General features: G+C 36.8%; 1 protein-coding gene across 4 annotated transcripts in view; it reads left to right on the top strand.

Moving 5' to 3' along the window:
• ELMOD1 (ELMO domain containing 1) overlaps positions 1-25,753 on the top strand; it is an 82,018-nt gene extending 56,265 nt beyond the window's left edge. For 2 of the 4 annotated variants that reach the window (XM_028515656.2, XM_036028612.1), the window contains 6 exons: positions 6,490-6,623; positions 10,490-10,558; positions 11,521-11,544; positions 14,421-14,471; positions 15,991-16,124; positions 24,364-25,753. In XM_028515656.2, coding sequence (XP_028371457.1) covers positions 6,490-6,623; positions 10,490-10,558; positions 11,521-11,544; positions 14,421-14,471; positions 15,991-16,124; positions 24,364-24,536 — 585 coding nt within the window. In that variant the 3' untranslated portion in view covers positions 24,537-25,753. The remainder of the gene's footprint in view (positions 1-6,489; positions 6,624-10,489; positions 10,559-11,520; positions 11,545-14,420; positions 14,472-15,990; positions 16,125-24,363) is intronic. The other 2 variants (XM_036028613.1, XM_036028614.1) reach the window with 1 other exon arrangement.
• Positions 25,754-27,939: the final 2,186 nt, after the last annotated feature.

Genomic DNA, 27,939 nt, shown 5'->3' with positions numbered 1-27,939 from the left:
TCAGATACAGAGTTCAAAACACTGGTAATCAGTATATACTCACAGAAATGGTTGAGGATGGCTGCAAAATAAAGGAAGAAGTGAAGGCTGTAGAAAGTGAAGTAAAGAAAAATATACAGGGAACCAAAAATGAAGGGAAGGAAACCGGGACTCAAATCAACAATTTGGACCAGAAGGAAGAAATAAACATTCAACCAGAACAGACTGAAGAAACAAGAATTCAAAAAAATGAGGAGAGGCTTAGGAACCTCTGGGGCAACTTTAAACATTCCAACATCTGAAACATAGGGGTGCCAAGAGGAGAAGAAGAGGAGCAAGAAATTGAAAACTTATTTGAAAAAATAATGAAGGAGAACTTCCCCAACCTGGCAAAGGAAATAGACTTCCAGGAAGTCCAGGAAGCTCAGAGAGGCCCAAAGAAGTTTGACCCAAGGAGAAACACACCAAGGCACATCATAATTGCATTATCCAAGATTAAAGACAAGGAGAGAATCTTAGAAGCAGCAAGAGAAAAGGAGACAGTTACCTATAATGGAGTGCCCATAAGACTGTCAGCTGATGTCTCAAAAGAAACCTTGCATGCAAGAAGATGCTCAAAAGAAGTATTCAAAATCATGGAAAGCAAGACTATATCCAAGATTACTCTATCCAGTAAATCTATCATTTAGAATGGAAGGGCAGATGAAGCGCTTTCCAGATAAGGTCAAGTTAAAGGAGTTCACCGTCACCAAGCCCTTATTGTATGAAATGTTAAAGGGACTTATCTAAGAAAAAGAAGATAAAAAAACACGTATAGTAAAATGACAGCAAAATCACAATTATTAACAACCATGCCTAAAACAAAAACAAAAACAAACTAAGGAAACAACTAGAACAGGAACAGAACCACAGAAATGGAGATCACGTGGAGGGTTAGCAACAGGGGAGTGGGAGGAGGAGAGAGGGGGGAAAGGTACAGAAAATAAGTAGCATAGATGGTAGGTAGAAAATAGACAGGGGGAGGGTAAGAATAGTATGGGAAATGTAGAAGCTAAAGAACTTATGACACATGGACATGAACTAAAGTGGGGAAATGTGGGTGGGAGAGAGTGTGGGGTGAAGGGGAATGAAGAGGGGGAAATGGGACAACAGTAATAGCATAATCAATAAAATATATGTAAAAAAACACCATGGTACATTTACACAATGGAATTCTATGCAGCAGAGAGAAAGGAGCTTATACCCTTGCAAGAGCGTGGATGGAACTAGAGAGCATTATGCTAAGTGAAATAAGCCAGGCAGTAAGGGACAAATACCATATGATCTCACTTTTAACTGGAACATAATCAACAAAAGAAAAAAGCAAACAAATATAACCAGAGACATTGAAATTAAGAACAATCTAACAATAGCCAGAGGGGAGGAGGGAGGAGACAGTGGGAAGAAGGGTTTTCAGGAACTGCTGTAAAGGACACATGGACAAAACCAAGGGGGAGCATGGAAGCAAGGGAGCGAGGTGGGTTTGGAGGGGGTGGGTGGAGAAGGGAGAGAAAATATGGACAACTGTAATTGAACAATAATAAAGTAATTTAAAAAAGAAAAACCAGTAACAAACAAACTAAGGAAACAACTAGAACAGGAACAGAATCACAGAAATCACATGGAGGGTTATCAGCGGGAACGGGGAGTGGGTAGAATAGGGGAAAAGGTACAGGGAATAAGAAGCATAAGTGGTAGGTACAAAATAGACAGGGGGAGGCTAAGAATAGTATAGGAAATGGAGAAGTCAAAGAACTTACATATACAACCCATGGACTTGAACTAAGGTGGGGAATGTTGAAGGGAGAGGTGGTACAGGGCAGAGGATGATAAAAGGAAGGGAAAGAAGGAACAACTGTAATAGTATGATCAATGAAATATACTTTTAAAAAGAAAAATGTCATAGAAGTTGTAATTTTAAAAATGTATCCTGTTGTTTTTTTGTGTGAAGGAGTATATATTTTGTGTATGTAAGCACTTAAGTGGATGGCTCATTTGTCTCTACTAATTAGTGCAAGGTCTGATGCGAAGTATTAAAAATTAAAGAAGCCTCATTCTTAACAATAGTTTTTCTCCTTCCCTCTCTTCTGCTTAATTTTACCTAAGCCATTAACTGAGCTTCATCTTTTATTGCCTCATTTTTTCATTTCTAATACAGATAGTTGAGTTCAATAAAATAATCTCAAGGTGGGAGTTAAGAGGTGAAAGAAAGAGCCATAACCTATGTTGGCTCAGTTCGTTGGACATCATCCACAAAATGAAAGGTCCACAGTTTGATTCTGGGTCAGGTTACATGTCTGGGTTGCAAGTTCAGTCCCCAGTTGGGGTATGTGCAAGAGGCAACCAGTAAATGTTTCTCTCTCACATTGATGTTTCTCTCCCTCTTTCTCCTTCCTTTCCCCTCTCTCTAAAAATAAGTAAATAATTTTTTTTAAAAAGAGGTGAAAGAAAGAGAAGGTGGTATAATTAACAGACTAACCACAAGCACCTGAACAATTTGTTAGAATGGCTGAGTGCCTGCTAAATCAGTGACATTTGGGTCCTTGCCATATACTATCTTAGTTGATCTGTTGAATGTGTGCTGGCACATAGTAGGTTTTTAACAAGTATGGGTAAATGCATGAATTATCGTAGTTCATTCGATAGTCAAGAACTTTTGTGATATGACTTATCTGTCATCATGATTTGAGCATGTATGTGTGATCATTTTTTATTGTCACTGCTATAAAATGTAATGAAAGTGATGGTTCATGTTAATCTCAGAGGTGAGCAAACAATGATCATTTTAATCCAGCTCTGATTCACACAGTGAATTATAAACCAGGATAGTCCCCTTCTGTATTAGGCACTTTGAGAAAAAGCATCTTTTCTGCCCTTAAGTGGTTTGTAATCTAGTTAGAGAGGTATGGCACATTTACAAATATCACTAAATCTTACTATAGAGCTCCCCACAAATACCTCTTGAGTGTTTTCCATGCCGACTGCCTTATTCTAGCCATTATCTCCAACTTGGGCCACTAACACTTCCTTCCTCCCATCTCCTTAAATACTACTGGAGGGATTATTTAGTCATGCCATTCTCTATGTTGAAAACTTTAGGTGCCCTATGTTGAAATAGTAGAAAGCCCATGCATCTTAGCATGCATTTTGAACCCTTTCCAATTTGTTTCTTTAAGCTGTTTTCCTGCATCCCCATCACGTATAGCACATTTCCACCATGCTCTGTCATTCACCCTGGCCCAGAATAGGTTGTGCCATCCCCTGTGGCCCAGGTATTTGTTCCTGCTGTTGCCCCTGTTACCTATTATTTTCACAGCAGAAGCTGCTCAAATTTTTTAAGTCCCTATTTATTGAATTTAGAAATCTTTTCTATCCTCCCAAGCAAACTTATTAGTAGGGTCTCTATTTTCCTCTTCAATTTATATAAATTACAAGTATGATCATAACAAAATCAGTAATAATAAAACATTCATTGAGTGTTTAGTAGGTGCCAGCCATGTCAGTGTCACAATAACCTTTTGGTGAGATATTGATATTAACCCCATTTTTAGGCGAGAAAGCAGGCTTGGCAGTTATGTGACTACCCAAGCTCACACAGTTTAGGAAGGGTTCTTCACTGCTCTACTGCACTACCTCTTGAGGGAGACTTTCATATATTGCTATAATGTTTAAGTGCTTTGATTTGTAAACATAGGCCATTATCAGTGTTTCTACTTAAAGGATAAAAAAATTGGATTTTATGATCATTTAAACATAGGCTGGAATGATGCTGAGTAATATCACTTTATATTTATGTAGCACTATCCATATGAGTTATTCACATGGACATTTCTATTAAATGTTTATAATGAATTGATAATAAAAGAAAAAATTTATGGGGATTCATGGCTTAATAGGAAAAATACAACCCAGAATTCAAAGATGCTCTCCTATTGGCAAGAGATAGTCTCCTGGAGACTTCAGTGAAAAGCTGCTTTTGAATGACTGGATGGGTAAATGGCCTTGCCCTTTCTGTTCTGCGGCAGACCCAAGATGAAGCAGAAGTGTTCAAATAAGCTTGCGGTAAAGGCTCAGCACAAAAGAGAGCAGAATTAAACAGAGCGTGGACCCTGATGGATAATAGCCTGATTCAGCATGCTGCTTCCACTTTGTAGCCTGTCATCTGCCAGAGAATCACCCTTTTTAACTCTAATCTCCTGCACTTGGCGGGTGGCTTTGTAATAACTCTGCTCCCATCTCACAGTCTTAGATGGCCAGCTCTTCTGAGGCTCCAACCAGAGGCCCACCACTTAAGTTCAGATTTCCAGTCAGCTTCCAATGTGTGAGAAGTCACCTCACATTTCAGAAGCACCTGGCTCTTACTCTTAATTTTTTCAGGTACTGGCCCATCTATCAGAAGAGAATCCAGTAATTCAAGCATTCTTACAGGAAATATATACATGGTAGCACTTCATATGAGTATTTTAGCATAAACAACTTCCATTTACCAAGAAAGTACCCTTATTAAAGCAGTTAAGATAAAAAACTTAATAAAGGACACTTTTTAGCCATTAGTCTAGTCTGTCTTAATATACGAAATTATTAAAATGAAAATCCTTTTAAAAGCATTTTATTATTTAAACTTTTCACTCTCAAACTAAGTATTCCCCCAATGAATGAGGTTTATAACTTACCTATAGAAATAAAATGCTTGCTTTTGCTCTTTTATTTCATTCACTTGACAAAACCAGGTAAATTTAATTATGTAGGACTCTGAGGTTACTTCAAATTATTATCTATGTGAATGTGATGGGATTTACAATGTTTCCTTTTTTATTTCATATTGTTCAAGTACAGTTGTCTCCATTTTTCCCCACAACTCCCCCTCACCCCAGTCATCCCTACCTCCCACCCTTGATCCTGCTCCCCTTTGGTTTTGTCCATGTGTCCTTTATACAAAAAATTTTCTTTTTATTTTTTCATTGTGGCATTAACCAAATTAGTTCCTAAAGGAACTTTTAAAAGAGACCTTTTTTTCTAATTTTTAAAGTACTCTTCTGACGAACTCAGAAATATTTCCTGTTTTGATGAATGCAGAGCACTGGCAAATTCTTATGTGGATAATATAAAAAGAGATTTTCTAGTGCCCATGTTTCATATTTTGCTTTCAAGTATAACATAATTTACTCTGAAATTTTTCTCTTACTCTTTAGATTGAATTTACTGGTTATGCTACTAAGATAAAATATTGTATCATTTGAATAACACATAATTTTGGATTAGTACCTAAAATAACTTTGATAAGTTTTTTGTTAGTATTTCTTATCATTGAACATTGTGTTTTTTTTTGAACAGTTGTTTTGTACTGTGTCAGATACGTGACAGTTCACTGTAAAGCAAGGTGTTTATGTATCCTGTTGTACTTTAATTTTAAAATCTACATAACATAGAACAAGCAGTTTAGAAGTTGAATTATGTTGAAATAGTAATAAGGAATTTTTACATTTATTTTTGTCTCTATAGTGAAAATATAAAATATTATTAATATTCTTAAAGGCAAATTTGCTTACATGCTTATCTCTGTTTATTAGAAGGAACTAGTAGAGCATTGCATATCTGTACAGTTGTGATTGTCTCACTTTCTCAAGTAACGATGTGTTAAACATATATTTCTATAGAAAACTTAGAAAAATATAACCAATTTCTTAAGCAGTGAAGAACATGGTGCTTTGAATTTACACTTGTCCATTAATATAAAAATTGATTATAATTGAAACATTTTTAGGTAACTCTTAAAGATAATAATATATTTTGAGGTTATTCATGAACATTACTGACCTTTTGTTTAGCTATGTGACATTTATTCTCACCTCATCCTAGATGAGCCCTAAGAAATAAAACTCAAGTCTGTTTTTCTTTTTCTTAGTAATGCTGCTAAAAGTTTTGCTGTAAAGTAAGATAAGCATTTTCTAATGATTTTAATAATGCATGGCCTCAAAATATTCCCTGTTCTCTCCTTCCCTTTAGTCTTTTATATATTTTTGGAGGTCCCAACAGCTTCTGTGGGAGATAGATATCTGATTAGAAATTAAAACAGAAATATTTGAAACACTAAAATATAAAAGTACACATTCCATTGCTTTCAGTGGGGTGATGTGGTCACATGTCACACAGCCTCTGGAAAATCCCACCGTATATTCATGAGAAGACAAGAATGAAAAAACAAAAACCTGTTAGTTTTATTATGAAATAATTTTTACCTCCCAGACCCTGAGAAAAGGTCATGGTATTCCTCCAAGAGTGTTCAGACAATACTTCGAGAACTGCTATTATAGGGAATTGAAAGATGATCAAATCTTTAATTGTAATATGTTTGCATGTATTCAGCTTTTACAAAGTTCCTCCTGATGGTGTTGTTTACAAAATCTGAGACAATGGAAAAGAATATTTATGTGTGCATACCAACAAGCTAATTTTCTTTCTTGTTTCCAGTTGTGGAAGTTCTTGAAGCCCAATACTCCACTGGAATCTCGGATTTCTAAGCAATGGTGTGAAATTGGTTTCCAAGGTGATGATCCTAAAACAGATTTTCGAGGAATGGGACTTCTGGGACTGTACAATTTGCAGTAAGTAAAATGAAGAGTGGGTAAATATTAAAGTGATCTTGTCTCCTTATAATGAAATGACAGAATTGAGTTATTAGGTGCAAAAGCCACTTCCAAAAAGATTCCAAGAAAACATTCAAGTCCTCTGAGAGATAACTCAGGTTTGGAAAATATAAAAAGCTACTACCCTCTTACTTTTATCTGGAAAACTTCATGGATTCTTTTAAGCAAATCTCAAATTTATTTATTTTATTTTTTATTATGAAAAAAATTTAAGTATATAGAAAAAACAGAAGGTTATTAAAGAACTCCTCTTTTACTAATCACCCAGATTTAGTAATTATCAAGGTTTTGAAATACTTGTCATGTTTGTTTTTTGGGAGGTAGAAGCATGTTAATGAAAATTTATACTGGTTTTCATTCACTCTTAAGCTGTAAAAAACATCAATATTACCTTACATTGACCCAAATGGCATCACACCTAACAAAATTAACAACGTTCCTTGGTGTCCTCTATGTTCAGTGCACATTCAAATTACCAGTTCTCCCAAAATCTCTTTTTAAAGCTGGTTCTAATCCAATTTTAACCAAGATCTCCACATTTTACTTCATTATTATGTCTCTTGGACTTTTTAATTCAAGCAGTTTCTCTCCCTCTGCCCCCTCTGCCCTGTTGTTAACTTGTTCAAGATTCCCAGTCAATTGTCTTTTAAAATGTCCCATGGTCTAGATGTGCCTGTTTTCATTTATGCCCATCCCTTGTATGTCCTGAAAATAGTCAGTATTCAGAAAGACATGAATCAAGTTGGCATCACAGTGAGAGGCCTGCCTTGTCCCTATTCTCATTCTCAGGCTGAGATGGGTCAGAGGTATCACAGTCTGGTGGCTGCATTGTGAAGTCCCCATTAGCCCTTTGCCTAATCAAGTCCTCCTTCAGTGGTCTTTACTGAACCAATTACTTAATCATGCAAAAACTTATTCTAATTCATTTTTTCTTCCCGTAGTTGTTGGCTAGAATTCTGTGGAGATTCAGTTTCCTTTATCAACTATGGTTATTTGGTTTCTCTAAAATACAGACAGGACAGATGTTCACTAAATAAATTGCCATTTTTTATCATGAGGACTTGTTGCCCTAGTTCCCATGTTGGTAATCAAAAAATTTTTTTAGGCTTTATCTCTCTGTGTTTTAAATATTATTTTTAATCCTGGTTCTTATATGTTTATTGTGATTCAACTAATTTCACTCATTATTTTTTCATGCTCAAATTAAGTCATTTTTGGTTATTATTTTTCAAGCCAAAGGGAGTCCTTTTAGGTTGGTTCACATATCCTTTAACACACCCCTATTAGTGATACTAGTGATATTATTTTTTAAAAGAAATTAAGCCTTTCTCAGTCATTTTGTATGGCACCCCATTTTCTCCCTAGATCTTTACTTTTATATTAAATTTAAGAAGTTTATAATCACTCATTTTTAGGAAATCCTTTAAATGGTACACTATTAGAGCCCTGGCCATGTAACTCAGTTGGTTGGACCATTGTTCCGTACACCTTAATGTTTCAGGTTCAATCCTGGGTCAGAGCACATACCTGGGTCTCAGGGTCCATCTCCAGTTGGAGTGCTTATGGGAGGCAACCAATTAATGTTTCTTCCTCTCTAAAATCAATAAGCATACCCTTGGGTGAGGACTTAAATAAACAAATAAATACTACATTATTATATGATGTAAATAAAAAGTATTGATAAATTTTGATGACAAAGGTGGTATTACAAATTAATTGCTAAAAGGTGGCTTTTGAATAACTACAGCTGGGACACTTAGCCTTCCAGTTAGAAAAATAAAATTCAATCTATACCTTACCTCTGTGGTATAAACCATAAAAGAAAAATCAATAATCAATAAATTTCACACATTAAAATGGAAAACTTCCATAAGATAAGCTACCATAAATAAAGTGAAAAGACATAGCCCTGGCTGGTGTAGATCAGTGGATTGAGCGTGGGCTGTGAACCAAAGTGTTTCAGGTTTGATTCCCAGTCAGGGCACATACCTGGGTTGCAGGCCACGGCTCCCAGCAACTGCACATTGATGTTTCTCTCTCTCTCTTTCTCCCTCCCTTCCCTCTCTAAAAATAAATAAATAAAATCTTTTTTAAAAATTAAAAAAAAAGAGAAAAGACAAGCCAAGACTGACACTCTCATAAATGATAAAGGATCCATATCCAGGACTATATTATTCTCTCCAGGATTATTTGTCTTTATTTGAGGACATTTTTACATATACTGGGCCAAGAAATACGAACAGACAAGACATAAAAGAGGAAACCTACATGACCAACAAAAGTATGAAAACAGACTCAATTTCATTAATAATCATGGCCATGTGTTGTGAAGGAGGCTCTGTCCAGCAGAGCTCCCCCAGCCACCATGGATGAAACTAAGTCTACCAAGACATGATCTGCTTGGGGAGGAAAGGTGGCCAGTCTCTCAGAGGAACAGGCTCAAGGCCTTGGGCCTGTTTTTCAATGGGCTTTATTGGGTTTAATTTGCATAGGAATACAGAGCATATATGTAAAGCTCATCAATCATTTCCAGGCTGTAATGATCAAACAATAGATAACATTCAGTGAACTATGAGGGCTTATTCTGAGTCAGGGTCAGATAGCTAAGGGACATAAAACTTTGGGGAAACAAATTCATTTTACGCTTGGACCCTTATTTAAATTGAGGGTATGTTTAGCAAAGCAGGTTTCACAGGATTTTATGCATTCATCTTAGGTCCAATTGTCCCAGAAACCACCCATTCCAGCACAGGGACACACCAGCCTCTGGCATTGTTTTAGACTTAAGTCAGGTGGGGGATTTGGGCAACCAAGAGATTAGTAGGCTTTTTTACAGATAGAATGAGGACTCAGGCTATGACAAAGCTGAGGGGTGAGGGTCCATCACCCCTTTTCTATAGTCCCCTAAGTCCTTCCCTGATGGCCCCTTCATGACTGTGCCTATTCTAGGTTGTTCTTCCCTTAGGGAATCTTACCCATCATTGGCTAGCCAGCCATCCGCCTGGGGCCAAGCAGGGTGAAGTAAAGGGGGCAGAGGCTGCACCCCTGCTGGGAAGATAAGTTTTGTCTCCTTAGTGGCTTATGGTCCCAAGGTCTCTTTACTCAGCCTTAGCCATGGGGGGTTACAAGCTTCTGAAACTAGGTAGGGTGGTTCCCAACAATGTGAATTAAATTTCCTGACTTTTGTTTGAAATTTTCTGAGACAAATTCATGAGCTTATTTTATTGTTTAGATTTATGCAGAAAATATATTCACATCAAATTAAATAACATGCTATAGTTTTATTTTCTAGAAAACTTCTTTGTCCCCCTTTTCCCTAGAATAAAATTTTATTTATAGCATCTCTGAGCTCTATATTTTCCATTGTTTTCACAATTTAAATACCTCATGAATACTCTCCAAGAAAAATGCCTTTGAAACACATCCTCTATCTTCTAGTGTCTTTTCCGTGCCCTTGGCTGTCACAGCCCCTCACTAGGTCCCTTCATCCAGTCTTTTCTGCCTTCTGAGGGGCCTCTTTCTGCCCCCTCATTGATGACCCCTTTTAATAATATGTTTGGCTCTCTGGGGAATAGCAAAGTTCATAATTAAATTTTCAGACCTACTAGAATCATTCCTAAATCTCTATTGAGTTTTACAACTACTCTATTATACTGTCATTATATTTGGAAAATTCTATTAGGGAGAGCTGTTCTTTGGAGAAGGTGAGACACATGATAATCTTATGCTAGTGTCCATCTCAGAATCCAAATGGCCTCAAATTGGATTAAAATGTGTATATTCAACAGGCATGGAAAAATGGTTTCCTTTCCCTCCAACTGCAGGTATTTTGCGGAAAGGGACAGTACAGCTGCTCAGCAGGTCCTCTCTGACTCTCTTCATCCAAAATGCAGGTAATTCTTGAAAATAAAAGGTGGATTACACTTTGTGAATGAGGTAGAAATAACTTCATCTTCTACATGGATCTGTTGATGAAATTCTTAGAAGTCAACCCACCAGAAGTGAGGTTTAAAGCTCCTTCAAACAAACCCTCTGACAAATTCAGAAGAGATGGTTAAAGCTTCGGGTACTTATTTGCATTGGCTATACATGTGAAGGATTATTAATTTAGCTAGCATGAGGTGCATTCCCTTAATTACTATAAAGTTCTGCCTTGCAAATACCATGGAATGACGTGCATTTTTTAAGTATATTTGCATATTTACACATTATGCTATATGGTTGCCTTTGGGTTCTCTGTACAGATTTTTTTGTTGATATTAAATGGAATCATAGACCTGAAACATGCTGTTCTTTGTGAATTAAGCTGATATAACCTACAAAAAAACAACAAACCTTCAGGTACTTATGGGATTGAAGATATAAAATGGAGCTGTTAGAGTGCGATACATATTTGAAGGGACTGATAACATCACTGGTGTCCAGGAAGACTGGTGAGGTGGACATAGAAGGAGAGAGTCGAGTATGAAAGAAAAAGTTCAGAGACAAGAGAGCATGATGGGAGAGTAGAGGGGAGAATCAGGGACTCACTGAAAAAGTCTGGAGTTGCTGAGGCTTTTTAAAGAATAAAATTTTAGGCCCTGGCTGGCATAGCTCAGTGGATTGAGCGCGGGCTGCGAACCAAAGTGTCGCAGGTTCGATTCCCAGTCAGGGTACATGCCTGGGTTGCAGGCCATGATCCCCAGCAACTGCACATTGATGTTTCTCTCTCTCTCTCTCTTTCTCCCTCCCTTCTCTCTCTAAAAATAAATAAATAAAAATCTTAAAAAAAGAGAATAAAATCCTAGATTCTAAATTATTTGCATTTTTATTTACTTTTCTACATTTGTTTTTTTTTTTAACTGATTACATGAAGGGATATCACTAAAGAGGAAATAAGGTATTTTTTCTTTTGTTTTGTGTTTTGTTGCTTTTATTTTCTTTCAAAATATGTATGAACAATAATTTTTAAAGAAATATAAATTCATGAAAATGTTTCCAAAAGCAAGTATTTCCTATCTTTTAATTTAATGTAGTTTTTTATATTTGGGCTCTGTTTTAGGGAGAGAAAAACTGGATTAGACCAACCTGATAGAATTTGTCAAAAACCTTTTCTACAGCCATGGCTATACCTGGTTGGAGAAACATTTTGAACACATCTAAAGGCTGATCACATCTCCACACATGCTCTGACCCCATATACTCCCCAGAGAGTGACATTTTATTTGGGAATTATGTTGCAGAGAATAAATTTTCTCTTCTATTAATGTATTTCTCATTTCATTATTAAATAACATAGTTATATATGCTTTAGTCATTCTTCTTATAAGGAGTTCTGGTATTTTGCAATCATGGTTTTGTATTACTTTTTTCTCCTCAGCATGGCAAGTTCCTTGTTAGTATTCATGTTGTCTAAGTTCTAAGTTTTATTATTCAGAAATTCAGAAGCAGATTGATTTAGGGGTCCCCCTCCCACCTTACTATTTATACTTATTCTAGTTTCTGTTGACTAAGGTTCATTTAATTTTACTGTACTTCTCAAATTTGTATTTATAATCTTTCAAAAGATTAAATTATTTTTTGTCGTTTATTTACTTTGGAAAAACACTAAGACCACTTAGCTCTTTCTTGATATATTACACGGTTAAAATTGAGCTATTTTAACTTTTAACGAGGTTTTCTGCATTGCATGTTTCTGTAATGCAGAGACTCTGAACTCCCTCTAATCAAACTGACCTCAGGGTGTATGCGCACCATCAGGTGGCATTTCCTGGAGGAGCATCGGCCAGGAAACATGACTCCTTCATGGTTCTTGAAGAAACAATAAGCTTAAAATATTTTTGATTAAGCATTGGACAGGGATTGATTTTCTCTATCAGCCATTCTTGAGAAGGGCTTTATAGCTTCATCTGCTGTGTCAGCCATCAGAGAGGATTTGGTGGTTTGTGTGATTACTCCTATTTAAGAAGAGACTAGCATTTGCATGTGTGTGCACATACATACAAGGCATACAGAAAAACTACCATGCTTTGTCCTTCAAGCTACAATAAAATTGACTAGATGGAGTTCAAGCATTGATCACTTCAAATTGATAGTAAATGTCACTGAATACAAATCAGAGTGTTTTGAAAATGTTACCGTCCTTCACTAACCTCTGCAAGAAGTATACATTGACTGATTGTGGTATAAACATAGGCTCTGTCAGGCCCTGAGTATTTCTGGTGTTCAACAGGGAGAAGCCTATGTATACTAGGAAAACTCTTTCCTATCTGTCCTTTAGCAACCATTATATATTATTGTTCTTGTGAACATCCATCCATTGAATCCTGAGGTAACTTGAGGGATAAAAGTAGGTTCAAGTTTAAAAGAATTTCTGCTGTTAGGTTTTTTGCTTGTTTCTATGTGTGTGTGTTTCCTGAAGAGACAGATTCATTCTATCAGGGCCAGGATATTGTGTCAATAATCAGATGAGTGGAGGTCGTTTGGCCTTTTCTTCTATTTTCAGTGCAGATAGAGATTTGACAAATATGGAGAAATTATCTATTTACAAAGTCTGTTGAAGAGAAAATAGGTGCTTATAAATTAATTTATGCAAAGTTTCTTAAGTTTCAAACACAATTCATTTTATTTGAATATGAGTCTTTCAAGGTAAAAATCTGATGTCTCTTTGGCTGGTTAGTTGGTTTGTGGGTTGGCAGTTACACTTTAAAAAGAGGCAACATGTTTTAACATGAATTAAAGACAGTTACTTTGAATTATAGGTAATCATTTACAGAGTAGAAAGTACACATAGTTAAATATAAGCTTTGTATTGTGTTTTTGTGGTCTTGTGCTGTATTACATGTTTGTCTTTTCATGCAGTGTTTGCGGTATACTATAGAAAATTCCTACTTAGATGGAAGCTAAATGCTCATAATAATTCTAGTTTAAATTTTATTTAGTTCAAATAATAATCACATTTTTTAGTCTGGTTACACTGAATGAAGGTCCCATTAGCCACAATGAAGAGTGGAGCATGGTTTCTACAAGATGTTAGCAGTACAGAGGGGGGTGAGGATGGGGGGATGAGCAAGTACACACAGTAATGAAATGCAAGGCATTATTTTCAGAATGCTTCTATGATATAACCCTTTCTTCAAACAGTCTTATTCAAAAGTTCAAATTATAAAATGGAATAAAACTGGAACTGCTGTGGTTTAACTGTCCTACCTTAACCAGAGGAAATACCATAGCACTTGTTGAAACAGTTTTTTAAACCCATGTAGTGTTCTCTCCTCCCTCTCTTCCTTCTTTCATTCCTTCCTTTTGTTCACTAACTCAATTATTTATCAGTAAATATTTATTTGGCATCTAGTATGTGCCAGACATCACACACAAGGGCGAGTAGGATAAATGCCATGAGATAAAACCAAATTCAGGGAATCAAGGGAGCATGAGGTGGCACCTAGTTAGAGGGGAGGGACCAGAAAAGGTTTCATGGAAGCAATGTTATTTGGTAAGTAATGATAGGATAAAATAATATCGTAATGTTTGGCCTTTAGGGCTGTCTCCCACTGCTAAACGAAAGTGAATAGGGGATAAGTAGCATGGCTTTAAATAATTCCATTTCTGAGCTCCATATAAATTGTGCTGTAGCTTTTTAATTGATAACATTTTCATTGGTTTGTGTTTGATAACTGAGTTACAAATGTCTCTGCATTTAGTCAACAGTTTTAACATGAATATTAAAAGACTACCAATTAGAGATTAACTCTTATTATTTATTCATTCATTCAGCAAATTCAGCAAAGCAGAATGGGAGCAGAAAAGGATGGATAAAGCAATTGGGTGAGTGTGGGATTTCATAATAAAGACTGTCAGTCTGAACCAGGACAAAAATGTCCAAGAGCCCTGTGAGAGATGACAAAAATGAAAATCTACTTATCCTGATAAAAATATATAATCCAGTTACATTTTTAAAAGGATCTGTTATGTTTATGGATATCTTTGTATTTGTATGATTATGTATAACTACTTTTCCTGTCACCAACCGCAAGAATTAGAAAGTTACAACCATATGGAAATCATTTTCAGAAGTCCTCATTTAGAATTTATTTGTTTTCTTTTAAGGATTTCTATCAAGTATCAGGCTATCAGATAAAAAATTTACTGTAGATATTATTTAATTTTATATATTTTAAAGATTTTATTTATTTATTTTTAGAGAGGGAAAGGGAGGGAGGGAGAGAAACATCAATGTGTAATTGCTTCTCAAGCACCCCCTACTGGTGACCTGGCCCACAACCCAGACACATGCCCTGACTGGGGAATGGAACAGGTAACCCTTTAGTTTACAGGCTGGCACTCAATCCACTGAGCCACGCCAGCCAGGGCTAGAAGTGTTGGGGTTTTTTTTATAATACCCATTTCATCTAAAACATTTTGAACAGAAATCTTTTTTTTTGATGTGCTACCATGATAGACATAGAAAAAGGAGTAGAAAATATACCCTGATCATTAAGATACTTATTTATATTTTTCTTCCTTTTAACAATAATATATGATTTATGCCCTGACCAGTGTGGTTCAGGTGGGTGGGCATTGTCCTGTAAAGCAGAAGGTCATTGTTTTGACTCCCAGTCAGGGCACATGCCTGAGTTGCAGGTTCAGTTCCTTGTTGGAGAGTGTATGAAAGGCAACCAGTCAATGTTTCTCTCTCGCACTGATGTTTTTCTCCCTCTCTTTCTCTCTCCCTTCTTCCCTCTGTAAGAATAAGTAAAGAAAATCTAAAAGTAGTATATGATTTATTATAGATAATTTAGAAAATATAGGAAAGTAAACAAAAATCAACTCTTATTACTCTAATATACTTATATTAATATTTTGTGTCATTTCATTCTAGCCTGCTTTCTGTGCACATTTTTTGTATATATAAGAAAACTTGTTTTGTTCAATACATAATGTGTTATATTTTATTTAAATAGTCTTTAGGAATATAGTTTTATTGGCTAAATATGTTACATGAGAATACCATAATTTATTTCACCAGTCACTTTTTTAGAATATTTGAATAGTTTCTATGTCTTTGGAAGTGTAAATAGTGCTGTAATGAATATCCTTGCATATGATGCTTTGTCAGGTTTTTATTTTTTCTCTCGTATATTTGGAAATGGAATTACCAAGTTAAAGTATATGAACCCTGAATTCTCTTTATGATAAATTACAAAATTCAGAGTTTCAATAAGGTGGAGAGGGAAGGGAAAGCTGCCACTCTAATAATTTATTAACTAAAAATCAGATTATTATATTTTTAAATCTTGTTTCCCATGTGTGGCACAAAATTGGTTTTGTGGTTTACCCTTTACAGGTACTCCTTTGCAATTGTGGGCATCAATATAACTGATCTGACATATAATCTACTGGTGAGCGGAGCTCTAAAAACTCATTTCTATAACATCGCCCCAGAAGCTCCAACATTGTCTCACTTCCAACAAACATTCTGTAAGTGTCCTGTTGCTTAATTATCAATGTACTTTTCTATAGAACATTCTAGATAAGTGTTGAAGCTGAGATATCTTTGTGATTTAGTTGCTTTGGGGACTTTAAATTTCCTCTTATGGTTTTGATTTTTGTTGTTGCTATTATCCTTTGAAAGCCTACACTTATATTTTCAGGCATTGTGAATTTATCATCTTTCCCAGCACTTGAACGATACCCAATGTATCTATTTCTGGTCATACTTAAAGACATTATGGGTGTCTCCCCTTGATCCAGCATGGCCTAGCACTCAAGTACAGACTTTGACAACAAATTGAGTTAACTCCTAGATCTATGTTTACTAACCTCTCTAAGCCTCAGTTATCTCATCTATAAAATGAGTTTTTTCCTTATAGAGCTGCTATGAGGATAAAATGAGATGATGGATAAAATATTTTTCTTAGCTAGCCCCATAGTTAGTGTTCAGTGAATATTAGAAAGAGGAGGTATTGGTTTAGTGGATGATACTGATATAGGTCCCCCCAGTAAAATTGTCCAGCAATATCACTCTACAGTCATGCTTGTAGTCACCAAGCCCTACCTGTGTGCTCAGAGCTTCCCAGTCAGCTTTTAGTCCAACCAGCTTTTTATTCAGTCAAAAATATTTATAGACAGTCAGGGATTATCAGATGCCCAAGTGTGATGGTTAAACATATATCCTCAAATTCTTTGACACTCCTCCCACTAAGAAGTAAGGTTTATTTATCCCTCTCACTACTTGATTCTGGGCTGGCTGCTTGGTTAACTAATAGGGTATAGAATAACTGACACTATATGACTACTGAGATTAGATCAGAAAAGGCTTTTGCCTGGTTCTCTGGGACTGGGCTGAGTTTGGAGGCATGGAAGCATGAGCCCCTATAAAAGGGATCTGACTCCTCTTGTGAGGAAGTTCAGGACACAACACGTGCAGCAATCTGTGTAGGTGATCTGACTGACAGTGTCAGATGAGGTCCCAACTGATATCCATCATCTACCGTGAGACATGTGAGTAAAGATGTCTCAAAATAGTCCCTGCCATTTTGCTGTTAAGTCACCTCAACCTTCACTTCAGGTCTTTCCAGTTGAGATTCCAGACATTATGGAAGATCCCCTCCAATGCCCTTCCTGAATTCCTAACCCACTGAATTCATGAGTATGTTAAAATTGCTGTTTTAAACCATTCGATTTTGAAATAATTTCCTAAGCAGCACTTGAAAACAGGAATGGTAAGGAAAGCCTCAAACATGAAAGAAAGTGCAAAACAAACAGGAATAAAGCCACTAGAAGGAAGTAGAAAAAAATACAGGGAGAAAAAAAGGCAAAAATCTGTATCATTAATATCCCCAAAGTGATAAGACATTGCAACTATGAAACAAGAACAAAATACTATAGAAAGAACATTCCAAGAAAAAAAGACACACTTAGAAATTAAAAATCATGAGACTTCCGGTTGAGATGGTGGTATAAGCAGACTTGGCTCACCTACTCACACAACCACATCAAAATTAACTAAAGTATAGAACAACCATCACTCAGAATTGTCAGAAATCGAGTTCAATGGAAGTTTAACAACTAAAGAATTAAAGAAACCACATCCATCCAGACTGGTAGGAGGGGTGCAGGTGGGAAACAGGTTGGTCCCATACCCACATGTAGTAGATGAAAATTCAGGAGGGATATCTCAGGAGCAAGGAGTCCCAGCACCACACCAGGCCCCCTGGTCAAGAGATTGAATGCCAGGAAGATCAGTCCCCACAACTTGAGTCAGTGGAAAAAAACTTCTGAAACCCCAAGCAGTTCCTCTTAAAGAACCCACATAAGGACTCACCTACTCACACTCACTCTCTCTGGGCTCTAGCATCAGGGTAGCAGCTTGAAAGTCACAGTAATATACAGGGAGAAATTCAAATGTCTGGCATCAAGGCAAGCAGAAGCCATTGTCCCTTTTCTGAACCCTCACCCTGAAATTCCATCAACCTGGCTAACACTGTTTGGCATACCTTGGAGATCCCCAGAGACTCAGCCCCACCCAACTTACCAGCCCAGCCAAGTTACTAATCCATACGGATGGCTGGTCTTGGCTCATGCTCCACAGCTTCCTAAATCCTCTCAAACAAGCAACAGCTGGCCTCAGTGAGTCCCAGGCATAGCTCTAGCAGTAGTCAGCCTAGATTTACAGCTTGGCTTCACCTGTATATCTCCAAGCCCAACACAAGTAGCAGCCTTTTCAGATTGCTTTATATTCAGACAGGATGGACCTGGGAAGAACAGACACATCATAATTAAAATGCCAAAGGTAGAGATGAAGAGAGAATCTTCAAAGCAGCAAGAGAAAAGCAGTTAGTAACTTACAGGGCATTCTCATAATACTGTTAGCTGATTTCTCAAAAGAAACTTTGCAGGCTAGAAGAGATTGGCAAGAAATATTCAAAGTCATGAAAGGCAGGGATCTAAAGCCAAGATTGCTCTACTCAGCAAAGTTATCATTTAGAATCAAAGGGCAAATAAAAAGCTTCCCAGAGAAGAAAAAACTAAAGGAGTTCATCATCACCAAACCATTATTATATGAAATGTTAAAGGAACTTAAGAAAAAGAAGGTCAAAATATGAACAATAAAATGGCAATAAATACATATCTATCAACAATTGAATCTTAAAAAAAGGCTAAGCAAACAAGAAGAACAGAGTCAGAATCATGGACACAGTGAGTGTTTTAATGGTTGCCAGATGGGAGAGGAGTGTAGTGAAGTGGGTGAAAAGATGAGAGGATTAAGTACAAATAGGTGGTTACAGAAGTGCCATGAGGATGTAAAGTACAGTATAGGAAATGGAGTAGCCAAAGAACTTATATGCATGACCCATGGACATGAACAATGGTGGAGGACTGCCTGAGTGTGGGGCATGCTGCGGGGAGGGTGCGAAGGCAGAGAAATCAGGACAACTGTAATAGCATAATTAATAAAATATAATAAAAAATAAATAAACAAATTAAAACTCACATCACAGAAATTAAATCACCAGGAAGGATTAGAAAATAAAGCTGAAAATATTCCTAGAATGTAATAGAACAGTATAGATGAAAAATTAAAAGTAAAGATTGAGCCCTGGCTGGTGTGGCTCAGTGGAGTGCCAGCCTGCAAAACAGTGGGCTGCCAATTCAATTCCCAGTCAGGGCACATGCCTGAGTTGCAGGCCGGATCTCCAGTTGGGGGGCTTTCAAGAGGCAACCACATATCAATATTTCTCCCCCTTTTTTTCCTCCCTCTGTTCCCCTCTGTCTAAAAATAAATAAAATTGTTAAAAAATAAAAATAGGAAAAAAAGGTTGAAAAATTTAAGGACCATTCTAAGGCTTATAACTGAATAATAGAGGTGCCAGAAAAAGAGGAGTGAAGCTAAAGTATAGGAATCAAAGAAATAAAGAAAAATTTTCAGAAGTAAAGGATGAGTTTTATATTTAAACTAATAAGCACCAGCATAATAGATTAAAATAGTATCACACCAAGATCGATATCATTGTAAAATTATGACACTAGAAAAAGATTATTCTAAAAATCTTCAAAGCTATTATATAAAGAATTGAGAATCAAGATAACACTGGACTTTTTAACAGCAACATTGTATTCCGTAAGACAGCGAAATAAACAATTTCTTCAAATATTTAAGAGACTTTTTTAAAACCTAAAGGAATATGATTTCCAACTTAGAATTCTATACTCAGTCTAACTTACCAAGTATAGTAGTATAATGAGGACATATTTTCAATGCAAGGTCTTAAGACATTTTATCCTCTTGTAACTTTATCAGGAAGCTCATAAAATATATGTTTCCACAAAGTAAAAGTATAATCCTAAAAGAAATGTATTAGGTCCAGAAAGCATAAAATGTCATAAAAGAGAAGTGAAGAAAATCTTCAGGATGAAGGTGAAGGGAAAGCCCAAGATGATATCTATGCAATAGTCTGAGAACAATAAATCCAGATCTTAGCAGGTCAGAAGTCTCCGGGAGAGTCTCTTTGAAGAATATGAAATTGACAGAATTAAATTACTTTTCCCAAGGCCCTCACCAGATTTTAGAAAGAGCAGAAATCCCCCTGTAGATTGAGATGTAGGCAGAGGTACTCAGACCTTTGTAGTAGAAGAAGGCAGTACTTTGAATTCATTGTTTCTCCATCAGACATGATCAGTTCTGCCTGTTTCTTCTGTAATACACTTGCAATTACCTGTGTCCTTGCATATGCCTCTGCTGTCTGCTAACTGAATGCAGTGAAGCAAAGCCAAGACACATTCAAGCAACAACAAATACACTGCAGGCTTGGATTGGAAGGCCAGATTAGTATTCAAAACAGGTATTTTATCCAGGTGAAAGAATGTAAGAAGATAATAGCTCTATTAGTCTGTCTTTACAGTTATTCAGCAAACACTGCACTGCCAAGGCAGTGTTCTACAAAGACTGCATTTAATCTAAAGCTCCACTGAACACACAGCTCCACTGACATGAAATAAGGTTAGTTGTAATGAGCAGAAGGAAAGTAGAAGGCCAGAAGAGGAAAAAGAATTATTTTTCTTTGACCTTCAAAAGAAGGAACTATTCAGTAGGAATAAGAACCAGAGGAAGAGAATAAACTGCATTAGCCAGCTGATGTCAGGGCCTGGCTCCCAGCCTCCAGCTATAACTGTTTAATTGTGCTCCATCCAAGTAGTTTTTTAAGCCAAGCATTCTTATCTATAAAATGAAGATGTATCAACATTACCTACTCCATAAAACTGTTTAGAGAATTAAGAGACTAGAAACAATAGCCTGGCCTGTTTCCTCCCTCTACATTCCACACTATTTTGTTGGCTTCCTTCACTAATCAATAATGATCTGGAATTGTCTGCCTGGCTCCCTGTCTCCAAAAGACCAAGAATTGGGGAGTATAAAATCCTATCTTGTTCTTGTATCTTTACATATTTGTTCATTGAAGGATGGGCCAATGACCAAATGACCAAACAGATTAATGAACATTCTGTAATGTTATATAAATGAGTGGAGGTTTATGATTATAATATGTACCTTGGAAGCCATGCTACCATTTCTGCATTTGATTAAAATCATGTCATACAGTCTCTAATTATTTTCCTGATGAGACAGAGTCCCAGGAAATCAGTCTATAAGCTCTACAGCTTGACTTCTGTAGCCTGAAGAGGAAGGATCCTGAGAATGGAGTCAGATTATTAACCACCCTCACCTCTACTCTTATCCTCATCTGTCTTTAAAACTTTTCAGGATGTTTTTCTGTATGTGTATTTTTTCATGTAGGTAGGAAAATAGGGAAACCAAATGGAGCTGCATTCTTCTAAAACTCTGGACTACATTAGATCATGTTTAGAGTCTGTTGCCAGTTTACTGCACATTGTGGAAGAATAGAAATTTTTATGTACATTGTGAAAAAGTGGACCCTTCATTAAAAGATAACTTTGCACAGTGCTTGTTTATTATTGTCAATAAGAGTAGAATGCATGAAATACTAATGAAATGCCTTTTTTTAGAGAGAGAGAGAGAGAGGGAAAGGGAGGGAGAAAGAAAGGGAGAGAAACATCAATGTGTGGTTCCATCTCAAGCATCCCCTACTGGGGATCCGGCCTGCAACCCACGCATGTGACATGACTGGGAATTGAACAAGCAATCCTTTGGTTCACAAGCTGATGCTCAGTCCACTGAGCCACACCAGCCAGGGCTAATGACATGCCTTTGGTTCATCATGGATGATTTTAATTCATAATGTTGGAAAACTGACTCTATGTACAACATAGCTCAGATGTCTTTATTTGAACTCAGAGGCCAGGTCAGGAAAATTATGTGTGTATTTTATATAGCAAGGAAAGAAGAAATTATAAATGATTGCCGATTTCATTTAGAAACATAAAAATTATATTTATTTAAAAAGCCCAGGGAACTTTAAAAAAGAGTGTTTTTAGACCAGTAGTTCTCAGGCTTGAGTGACATGAATGAGACTCATCTTACTGAACTGTGATGTCTGGTTGAATCTGGGAGTCTACATTTTTAAAAGGGACCCTCATACCATTCTTGGGATACCTTTAAGAATTCACCCAGTCCCTGAGATGGATGAATGATTACATTGTTTGGGATAAATAAGATACTGAAATTAGAGGAAACAAGTTTCTGTTGGTGTGCACTGAAACAACCACCCTGGTAAACAGACACCAACTTGTGGCATGTGAGAAATGGTAAGAAAAAATAAGGATGCTTAACCTGGAAAAAAAGTAAGCTCAGGGCATAAAGAGCACTTCAAATACTTGAATTGGAGAATCATGGGATTTGTTCCAAGAAATACAAGACAACATAGTTTGGCTCCATGAGAAGAACCTTTTAAGAATCAGGTTCTTGGAATACCACTCAGCCTTAAAAAAAGAAGGAAATCTTACCCTTTGCAACAGCATGGATGGACCTGGAGAACATTATGCTAAGTGAAATAAGCCAGTCAGAGAAAGACAAGTACTATATGATTTCACTCATATGTGGAATCCAATGAACAAAATAAACTAACAAACAAAATAGAGAACAGATGCATAGAGAACTGACAGCTGTCAGAGGGGAAGGGGCATTGGGAGGCTGGGTGAAAAAGGTGAAAACTCAGACAATAGTATGGTGATTACCAGAGGGAAAGGCGGGTGGGGAGAGGTAGAAGAGGGTATAGAGGGGATAAATGGTGACAGAAGGAGACTTGACTTGGGATGGTGAACACACAGTACAGTATACAGATGGTGTATTATAGAATTGTACACCTGAAACCTATGTAATTTTATTAACCAATGTCACCCTGATAAATTTGAAAGAAAAAGAGAGACAGAGGAAGAGAGAGAGAGACAGACAGACAGACATCCCAGAGGTCCTTTTTAGGACCCACAGAGAGAGACAATACACCTAGATGGAACTGGTAGGTTTCAAATAATTTTATTCTCATCTGAACTTTTTTTCCTGAAAATAAATTCCTCAAATCCAATGGGAAAAAGAAAAAAAGAATCAGGTTCTTCATCCATGGAACAGACTACTGTCAGTGTTGCCACCGGAAGAGTTCAAGGCTGGATGATGCCTAGGTGAATCCAAGCATCAGGTGGAGGAGAGATGGATGGACGAGAGAGGTCCTGGGGTCACCTCAGGACATCTCTGATCGGGGTCATTTTTTATTGTTGTTCAAGTGTGTTTGTTCCAAAATTCTCTTCCCATGCCCCCTGTCATCTCTGCTGCTCACTCCTTTCTCACAGAGGTGAAGCTAGGATTCAAACCAGGTTTCTCGTTCCAGAATCCTTGCTCTTATGTTCCATTGCCTTCTAATATTAACACAAAGAAAAGCCTGTGTAATGTTGGGTTTTCTTTTTTTAACTAGGATTATTTCCTCAAATATTTTTTGTAATATACAGAGACATTTGACTTTGCAATAGGTTTACTACATACAGATTATTGCTATTTGTTTAAAAAGCTGTTCATATCCATTCTGAATGTGGTAGAGGAAGAGAACACGGTGGAAAAATAGAGCACAATGAAGAGATTCTCATATAAAACACTTAACATTTATTCCAAAAGTTTCCCAATGCATATCATTCATAGATAACATTTATGAGACATAAAAGTATTTGAATATGAAATTATGTTTCAGAGCAAGAAAGTCTTATTAACAATTTCATGTAGTTTAATGACCAGTCTGTGTTGTTTAGAGTTGATTTACAATTTTTATTTTCTCATAATAGATTGTCCAAATGTATTTGTTTAATTTGTCAGAGTAATTTAAAACTTAAATCAAATATCAAGAGAAAAAAGGCTGAATGGAGTAATTTTGAAAAATTAGACCATTATGTTAATGTAATCAAAAGGGAAGGATGAAGTGGTTGCTGTCGGCCTTTCAGAATATGTTCCAGATGTGATTCATATTCAAGACATGCAGAATGGATTTGTATTCCTGCTTGAAAGGAGTGAGAATAATTCTAGGACTAATTGCAAAAATCTTGCAGATTAGTAGCCCCTACTGCACTGGTTTCAAAGAAAAATTTTTTATAGTAGTAGTTGAGTGAAATACTTTTATTTAAATACTCTGATCACTTCTTTGAGATCCATGTGGCTGTTATTTTGTCTCACCTCTCTTTGAGCCATTCAGGGTGATTTTGAATGTGATTTAAGAATTTTTTCCCTCCTGCATTCTTACCACTGTTTTATTTCTACCAGGCTATTTGATGCACGAGTTTCATAAGTTCTGGATTGAAGAGGACCCCATAGACATAATGGAATTTAATCGGGTGCGGGAGAAATTCCGCAAGAGGATCATAAAACAGCTGCAGAACCCAGACATGGCATTATGCCCACACTTTGCTGCCTCAGAAGGTTTAATCAACATGTAGTCGCCCACGCTGATGTTAATGGATACCCTGGAACACTGCCTCATTGTCATGTTAGATCTCTGCTTTATCCCAGCTCACACACTGAATGCACACAGTGATTGTATGCATGCCTTTTGGTACAGTATTTTCATCTTTTGGGCATACTTACCAGATCCCCAGATGCCACTCTTTCTGAATACCTGTCATCCAGTGACTGCCCATGTTGTGGCATTATGCAGTGTTACATCCTGCCTTGACACCAGGTATGGAGAGAGTTTTCTATTTTTTTAGATTGTTTTCCTCCCTCTCATAATTCAGCATTGAAGAACTGTATTTCTGTAGCTGTATTTTGTATGTAAGAGATTTATCTGAATTTTATTCTGTGGAAGCCTTTTTAATTTATTGATATGTTTCATGACCACTGCTGCTAGCTTTTCAAACCAGGTTCATGCTTGGGACTCATTCCAATAAAGTATAAGACTTAAAATAATACAGACTGACAGACACATGATAAGCCAAACCATTCCTGCAAACATAGCTGCGCTTCACAGAAATGTAATGAGGCTTACAAGGAGCAAATTTAGATAGGTGTTTTTTTGTTTGTTTGAATTATATTGTAAGTTACCCCCAAGTCTGTCATAGTAATTTAGATATCAAATTATTTTGTTCCCATAATTTCACAGGCTTGGATGCCTAAATATGCCTATGATGCTTAAAGCCTCAGAAAAGAAGTATGCATACGTACTTCAAAAGCTGCAAAAGGACTTTCACTGCCTTCCTCTTGCTAATGCAGAGTTATACCCTGGCACTGTTCTGATCCAAGCATCTTTGCTTGGGGAACTTGAGTGCTGACTGGTTTGTTTTCTCTGTTAAGAGGCAATATTAAAAAACAGTTTGTAAGAAAATGTGTTGCAAGAGAGAAATCTAAGCTATGTCATTCTGCAATATTTCTTGGAAATAATGACCTTGTATTGATAGAAGAAGTAAATTGCTCGAAAGAGGGAAAAGACCAAATCATTCTAAAACTGCTGAAAATCATTCTAAAAACCATGATTTGTTTGGAATTATGATTGTAGTCTGTTGAATAGTATTTACCATGGCATTTCATACCCATGGTATTTTATACCTTCTATCAACTTTAGTATTACTAGATATTTGTGTAATCACTTGCTTATTTAAGTGAATTTGAGTACTGCTTGTCAGTTATATGAATAAATTACATGTCATTCTACTGTTAATGTATAGTGGATTCCATTTTAATATCTTAGTGCTACTACAGCTTCTGAATATGCAAATATGTGAGTGGGTAGAATATCAAAGACAGACAACCTAGGGCTGAATATAAATCATGCCATCATTCAGAGCAACCAGGAATAAATTGGACTGTGTCATGTCTGAGAAACTTCTTTTATTTAACTGATCTTGAGGCCCAGTGCTGCTTTAATGAAAGAATAATATCCACCTTTTTCTTTGTAGCTTCCTATAAAGACTGGTTTGTCTGCTGCTATAGACAACTGACAAAGGAAACAATCTGCCTGTCATTTCCTTGTCCATTCTGGCTCCTCTGGGATTTTGCTATCATTTCCCTTCAGCTCTGTACCAGACAGCAGCATTATGCACCTCATCCATTACAGCCCTTTGCCCCTCCCCAGAATGGGGAAGGGAAGGGGTTGGTTCTTGCATGATGTGCACCATGAGTAATGACAAGAATATCTATTCCTCTCTGGAGGAGGTGAGAACTTGTGAACTAGGTAAATGGCCCATCTTGGGAGCCCTGAATTTCTGCTGCAGTTGTGACTGCCACAGAGGAGAGCATTATTCCACACGCAGTCCAGCCTTTGTCAACCACATGTGCACGCATTGTTTCTTTCTATCCTCTGTGGCCCTGCATCACTGACACAGCTTAACAGTGTGTAGCGTTTACACCAGCACATGCCTTTCCTTTTCATGTAGACAGAGTTGGCAGTAACAGCGCTGGGAGTTTTCCTTCCAGGTCCTTGAATGATTTCTCTGTTTTATCTGATCATGGCTGCACAATTTTAGGATTAAAAAAACTCTGCCAGTTCCTTCTAGTTCAGAGTATTATTAGATACTCTGAGTATTATTAGATTTTCTATTCACACCTCTTTGTGGAAAATGCATTCTACCTAGTAATGTGAAGTGTGATGAGAAAGAGAAAAGGAGAAGGTTTAAAAAGCATTAAAAATGTGTGATGCATTTCCCTTGAGCATTCTTAGCTTACTTTTATGTATTCCATTAAACCACAGTTGACCACTTAAAATGCAAATGATATAGCAAGCCTCTTCCAAGTTTTCCAAAACACTACTTGCTACCAGAAAAACACATACCCATTCACACACATTCCAGTTCACACTACAGGAAAAAACTCGTTGAAGCACCATTTCTGAAAATTGAGTTCAATCTGACTTTCCTTCTTACAATCTTGTTATTGTATTGAAAAAAAATATCATTTGTCTGATAACCCACCATCTTTTTCTATTTGAAAAGAAGGTTAAATATGGGTTGGGCAAAAGCAGGTTTACAGTTGTAATACAAATAACACAATAAATAATATATAATAATAGAAGAATAAACTGTGTTTTGCATACTCACAACTATAAACCTGCTTTTGCACACCTCTGTATATGCCTATTCCAAATGATAGCATGCTCTTTCAATGTATCTTCCAGACTGGAACACTTGAGAGAGGAAGAGGATGTTATTAAAATTTCTTTAAGACAACAGGGTAAACAAGGACAGTTTGAGGAAACTGAGATGTTAAGTGATTAAGAGAGACCTAGAGACTTAAGTAGAGATAACCTACCCACAACTCAGTCAGACAAACACAACCCAATTTCTTCACTTTCTAACCTCTGCAGGAGAAGTACATACACCATAGGGACATGGACATTGTGATAACCAGAATATTACCCAAAATCTTTTCTTATTATTTTGTTGTATTTTTCCATTCCATTTAGCCCTCTTACGCCTCCCTCCCCCTGCAATCACCATACTGTCGTCCGTGTCCATGAGTCCTTTCTCCTTTTTGCTCAGTCCCTCCAGCCCCTACCCTCCCTCCCACACACACACCCATAGCTGTCAGCCTGCTCTCTATCTATGAGTCTGTCTCTATTTGCTTGTTCAGTTTACTCATTAGATTCCACATATAAGAAATCATATGGTATTTATCTTTCTCTGACTGGCTTATTTCACTTAGCATAATGTGTTCCAGGTCTATCCATACTGTTGCAAAGGGTTTAGTGGCCAAGGAGAATTCCATTGTGTAAATGTCCTATAGTTATTTTATCCACTCATCTACTGATTGACACTTGGTCTGCTTCTATATCTTAGTGATTGTAAAGAATGCTGCAATGAACATAGGGGTGCTTATGTTCTTTCAAATCAGTGTTTTGTATTTCTTCAG

The sequence above is a fragment of the Phyllostomus discolor genome, chromosome 6 (assembly GCF_004126475.2).
Source record: "Phyllostomus discolor isolate MPI-MPIP mPhyDis1 chromosome 6, mPhyDis1.pri.v3, whole genome shotgun sequence".
Classification (NCBI taxonomy): Eukaryota; Metazoa; Chordata; class Mammalia; order Chiroptera; family Phyllostomidae; genus Phyllostomus; species Phyllostomus discolor.
Note: the sequence above shows the minus strand (reverse complement) of the source record. Positions and strands in the feature narration are given on the sequence as shown.